General features: G+C 43.0%; 1 protein-coding gene across 1 annotated transcript; it reads left to right on the top strand.

The window, feature by feature from the left end:
* Window positions 1-654: 654 nt before the first annotated feature.
* On the top strand, window positions 655-4,345 carry ATP5MC3 (ATP synthase membrane subunit c locus 3). The gene is made up of 5 exons (XM_082840851.1): window positions 655-744; window positions 932-1,043; window positions 2,237-2,314; window positions 3,203-3,396; window positions 4,090-4,345. The coding sequence occupies exons 2-5, from the start codon at window positions 1,005-1,007 to the stop codon at window positions 4,202-4,204; spliced, it is 426 nt and encodes a 141-aa protein (XP_082696977.1). The 5' UTR covers window positions 655-744; window positions 932-1,004; the 3' UTR covers window positions 4,205-4,345.
* The last annotated feature ends 1,633 nt before the right edge of the window (window positions 4,346-5,978 follow it).

Below are 5,978 nucleotides of genomic sequence, written 5' to 3'. Positions count from 1 at the left end.
TTGAAAAAACTCAGACTTTCTTTAGTCCCTGGCCCTACATGAAAAAACATTTACAATCCCTTAATTCTCCCAACCATGGGTCTGGGATTGAAAAACCGACCTGCCTCACTTTACCAAGAGGCAATTTTGTGCCCAAGTCACGAAGCTCTTAGATCTATTCGTTTGCTTATTCCTTTGTCCCAGTAGGTCAGGCCCACTTTCACCCAAAAGATTATTCCAGACTCTGGAACCTTTTCCAGATTCCTTTAAAGAAATGTATTTTCACTTTGCTGGGAACCCTAATTGCTTCTGCCAAGCAGAGAATGAACCGTTTCCCCACACTGAGTCCCATTTCACAGAGGAGAATGACCAGGAACGGAGCTCCTCTATGAAAGGGACCTAGAAACTGATAAAAGGCCAAATCTCATCAACTGAGAGACAAAGTCCCACTATCCTCCGACCAGCCTAGATCAAAGGCGAAACAACTTGTTCGGTTCTCTCTGCCTGGGCTGGTCTTTATTTCTTCTTTTTGTCTCTCCGCCACCCTCTGCTCCTCAGTCCGTCTCCGGGCGGCTGTCGCTGCCTTTCCCGACTGGTTACCAATAAAGTTGTTACACAGTGACCTTGAGCGTCTTCCCAGCTGTACCCGATTCCCCGCCTTCTGCATCCGGGTGCCGCGGCGCGGATAAGAGCCGGACCGCGCCTGCGCACCCAGCCCCATTCCTTCGACCTCTGCTGACTCGGCCGCTGCCACCTCCTGGGAAGGTAAGCGGAGGGTGCGGGAGCCGGACCTGGCCGAGGTGGAGCCGCGCCCAGGAGGGACCCATTCATTCTGCTGTCGCCTCGCTTGGCACGGGACCCGAGCTGACCGCGTGCACGGGAGCCCGCGGGACCTGGGTGGAAGGACGGGCCCTCGGAGGGCACTTGACCTTAAGCCTCTTTGCCTCCGCAGAGAGGAAGCGGGAGAGGAGCCCTAGCCGCTTGTCACCCAAGTCCTCCAGCCGCGCCGCCCCGAAGAGTGCAAGATGTTCGCCTGCGCCAAGCTCGCCTGCACCCCAGCTCTGGTGCGTAGCCCAGGCTGGGCCGGGGGCTCGAGGCCCCGACCACTTGGCCCGGGCGTCCACGTTGTTGAACGGGTCACCTCGGGGCAGGACACACCGCCCTCTCGGGACAGCTCTCCCTAGCCCCATAACCTCTGTGTCCTTTTCTCCCTTTCCTCCTCTTCCTGGGGCTTCTCATTCCGCTCCTCCCCTCCACTCGCGGGGTGGAGAGCCGCCGAGGCCTAGCTGTCAGGCCCAGCTCGGTGTAGGTCAAACCCTCCTTGCCCCTCGTTCCGGAGCGGTCCCCCACCCCACCTCCTCCGACACCCTGTTGGACCGCGGCCTCGCGAGGGTTGGGGTGCAGTGGAGGGTGGAGGGGGCCCCTGAGGCCTAGCGTCGCGGCTGCACTCTCACTTGCTGATCCGTAGGTCAGTCTCGCTGCTGCAGAGGGAGGGACTTTCCTCACCCTGTGTGGGCGGAGGCGGCTGGTGCAGGACCCGAAAATCTCTCCTCCTGCTTCTGGGATGTTATTTCCAAAACCATTTTGGACACTTTTGATGACGTGAAGATCTCGGGGGTTTGTCTTAGAGAATCAGGTCTTGGTTCTGAAGGGGTTTTCTGTGACCTTAATTTAGTGGACACTCAAGGGCGGAGAAGGTGGACTGGAACGTGTCCTTATGGACAGAGTATTTCAACGATTGTTCTTCCACTGATGTGGAATTGCTTAAGCTGCTTTTTAATTCTATGATTAATGGACATATAAGAATATCCTAGAAATAGCGGGAGCTCATGTTAACTAATGGGCTATTTAAAATGACACGCTGTTTATAGTGCTGTTGTACCTACTTGTTGATCCACTTAAACTTAACCAAAGAATGTGGGGTGTTTATTGCTAGTTTTCTGATCTGAATTGTGGCGCTACAATAATTGAAATTTTAAAAGCAATACTTATTCTTTTTAAATAATTGTTCTTAGAAGTTTTGTTCAGGATATCACAAATACATTATGAAGCAAGCTTTAAAATTGCATTAACAATTTTATTAAAATTGCTTTGTGCCTTGAAAAATGACCAGACAAGATAAGAATCAATAGAGGAAAGTCATAATTTTTCTTACTCATTTTTGCAGTTTGCCTTTTTAGAATTCATGGTGCAAGAAGGGTCATTGAAGTTTTATCTGTATTTTTACTTAATACATGGAATCTTTTTTCATTAACAGATCCGAGCTGGATCCAGAGTTGCATACAGACCAATTTCTGCATCAGTGTTATCTCGACCAGAGGCTAGGACTGGAGAGGTAAATGCAGTAATAATAGAAATTAAGTAACACTACCAAATAAGCCTTATGGTTTCGATTAAAGTGAAGGGGAAAAACCTCATTAATGAGTGGTCTGAGAGGGTCCTTTCCACCCTTTCATCCAAAAAATTTGCAGAGAATGAGCCAATGAAAGAAACTTCTGTATCCAAAACTTATCCACCTGAATTGGCTAAGAAATATAGCCAGTATATATACTTAAGTATATGGTTTTGAGTTGCCTGTATTTAAGATTATGATAGCAACAGTTACTGAACAGCCTACTCTATTAAAAAGCATATGCAGGGCTTCCTTGGTGGCGCAGTGGTTAAGAATCTGCCTGCCAATGCAGGGGATATGGGTTCGAGCCATGGTCTGGGAAGATCCCACATGCCGTGGAGCAACTTAGCCCGTACACCACAACTACTGAGCCTGTGCTCTAGAGCCTGCGAGCCATAACTACTGAGCCCACATGCCACAACTACTGAAGCCTGCACACCTAGAGCCCGTGCTCTGCAACAAGAGAAGCCACTGCAATGAGAAGCCCGCTCACTGCAACGAAGAGTAGCCCCTGCTCGCCACAACTAGAGAAAGCCCATGTGCAGCAATGAAGACCCAATGCAGCCAAAAATAAATTAATTAATTCAAAATAAAAAGCATATGCACGTACACCATTTCTTAATTTTCAAAAACCTTATGCAGTGTGATATTGCTGTTCCTATTCTGCAAGATGGGAATTATTCTAAGCCCCAGATTTTTCTGTTGTGCCACACCACCTATTCAAACTCAGCTACAAAAATAGAGAAGTGGTTATCATTTTGACAGTACGGTAATTAAAACAGCTAACTGTGATTGCTGATTTGACCTGTGCCTTTATTTCCTGTTCTCTAGAGCTCTACGGTATTTAATGGGGCCCAGAATGGTGTGTCTCAGTTAATCCAAAGGGAGTTCCAGACCAGTGCAGTCAGCAGAGACATTGATACTGCGGCCAAATTTATAGGTGCAGGTGCTGCAACAGTAGGAGTGGCTGGTTCTGGTGCTGGTATTGGCACAGTCTTCGGCAGCCTCATCATTGGTTACGCCAGGTAATTCCTGTTGCCGAATAAACTAGTTTAAAAACATGCTTGAAATAATTGGAAACTTAGGAAACTAGTGAAATCATCATAGCTACTTTGTATTAAGTGCCTGTCTGTGTCTTGCATTATACTTTGAGGTCTTTGCATGCAGTTATCTCACTGCTCCCAACACGCCTTGGAGAAACACTGGTTTACCTGTGAAGGACTAGAGACACAGAGGTTATACGGCTTGCCCAAAGTCAAAGCCAGTGTCAGAAAATAAATTATAACTCACTTTGACTTCAGAGTCTGCACTCTTTAATTTTTAAGTTGTAGTGGGAATATAGTTAAGAGAGCTCATGCTTTAAAAATATCAGCTTCTGTTTTATTACTTAAGACCTTATTTTTAAACTAACAAATCTTAAAAAGTATAGAACATACTTTCACGGGGATAAGAAGAATGTCAGAATCCCTCAAAATGGATGAAGACTAACCACTTATATTGATATAGAGAGACAGTGCCTCCCTTTCCCCATATGATTAGGAATGAGGAGAAAGGAATGTCAAAGGCAGAACCAAAAGAGAACTAGGCAAAACACTGTTCCAGTACTTTCCAATTTACAAAGATCCTCACGCTAGTAATCTGGTTTTTTAACATTTACCAACCATGTTAAAATTCAAATAATATTTCAAAGTAACAATGATATGTGTTGTCTCTTTTAGAAACCCTTCGCTGAAACAGCAGCTGTTCTCATATGCTATCCTGGGATTTGCCTTGTCTGAAGCTATGGGTCTCTTTTGTTTGATGGTTGCTTTCTTGATTTTGTTTGCCATGTAACAGAAATTACTGCTTGAAATGTTGGCATTCATGTTAATTACAGATGTAATTCTGTGTATCTTACTGTGACTCCAAAAACTGTAGCATTGGTGTCATGAAAATGTACGTTATTTCCAAAGTCATTAAAGATGAAAACTTTAATTTTTGCTGTGATTTGTACTTACCTAATTTAAATTTAGATCATCACAAAGAAGAACATGTATTCAGGCAGAGGCTGTACAAGTCAGAGGAAACTACTGCAGTTGCCCTGGTGATGGAAAAGATCCTAATGTAATTTTTATGGGAATTCTTTTATATAGTGTTCTGAACATTGTAAATTATAGGGCTTTTGTTTATTCGTGTAAAGGGGAAATGTTTGAGTGCTTTGAGCTTCTATGAAATATGATTAATTAAATCAAGATATTAATTACTCAAGATGGTTTTGTGTTTTTAAGGGCTAATAACGTGAATTACAATACTTGGAAGCAGGATCACCTTCCAGGACTAACCTGGCTGGTCTTAACACAGCTGGATCTAAAAATAAATCACGTCGGGTTTTTAGGAATTGAAGCCTTATTAAATGGGTGTTGGGATTAGGGAGGTGATTTTTACTTTTCAGTAGGTCTCACGTTAAGCAGTTGTGTGTCTATAGTGAATCTTATCTGTCTTCTAAGAAGAAACTCAATCTAACTAGCAGCTAGTTTCTTGCTTAAACAAGGCTCTCATTAAAAACCAAATATCAAAAAGTAAACTGAATTTAACTTTAAAGCCAAAAGTTGCTAAAGCATTGCTCATCTTTGATACCAACAAATGTTTATAATAGGAGCCTTGGGAATGACAATTGGTTCAATAGTATTCTGTTTCTAATACTACATGTTGCTTATTGGTCAGATTTTGCCTATTAAAATGAAGAAAGGGGTGCTACTATAGAAAGACTGAGCTTTCCCCCTAGCAAATATATTGTACCATTACATTATTTGTCATCACAGCTTCAGGGTTTCTATAAAAGGTTAGGCTGACAGTTGGAAAGCTTCATTTTATTCCTTTAATCCCTTCTGCCTAATTTGATTTCAGTTAAGAGCCGTCAGCTACAAGGGTTTGTCAAAGTGCAGTGGGAAGACCCATCTCCATCAGAATCACCTAGGATGTCTAAAGTACAAATCCCTACGCTCCAGACCTACTGAATTAGAGTCTTTGGCCTTGAAACTCAGCCATCTGCATTTTTAAAAAGGTTTCTCAGGTAATTTTTGAGCACATTATTTGAGGATCACTAACTTATCTGTATCCTTCCCACTCTCTATAAAGTGTCAGAAACACTAAAGAGCTAGAGCTACTACCACTTTCTGGTTGGTTAATCACCTAGTCTATGTTACATAATTTCCTGGAACCTTCACCTTTTTCTTAAAAGTACTACTCAGTATTTGAATTTAGCAATGTAAAGAAGTATTACATGTATTATATGACCTAGCAATTCCACAGCTTGGTATATACCCAAAAGAATTACAGGCATTCAACAAAAACTATATACTGGTGTTCATAGCAGCACTATTCACAATAGCCAAAAGGTAGAGACAACCAAACTGATGTTTGGATAAACTGATGATAAAATGTGGTATATCCATATAATGGAATATTATTCAGCCATAGAAAAGAATGACGTACTGATGAGCGTTACAACATGAGTGAACCTTGAAAACATGAAAGTGAAAGTGCTTTCACTTGGCTAAGTGAAAGAAGCCAAGCACAAAAGGCTGAATATTTACATGAAATATTCAGAATACACAAATCTGTAGAG

This window comes from Leucopleurus acutus, assembly GCF_964270905.1.
Source record: "Leucopleurus acutus genome assembly, chromosome: 6".
Lineage (NCBI taxonomy): Eukaryota > Metazoa > Chordata > Mammalia > Artiodactyla > Delphinidae > Leucopleurus > Leucopleurus acutus.
This window is presented reverse-complemented; position numbering and strand designations above follow the sequence as displayed.

Coding starts and splice junctions, on each gene's coding strand:
- ATP5MC3 (XM_082840851.1), top strand. CDS start 1,005: ATGTTCGCCTGCGCCAAGCTCGCCTGCACCCCAGCTCTG. Junction 2,315..3,202: donor CAGAGGCTAGGACTGGAGAG/GTAAATGCAGTA, acceptor CCTGTTCTCTAG/AGCTCTACGGTATTTAATGG. Junction 3,397..4,089: donor CTCATCATTGGTTACGCCAG/GTAATTCCTGTT, acceptor TGTCTCTTTTAG/AAACCCTTCGCTGAAACAGC.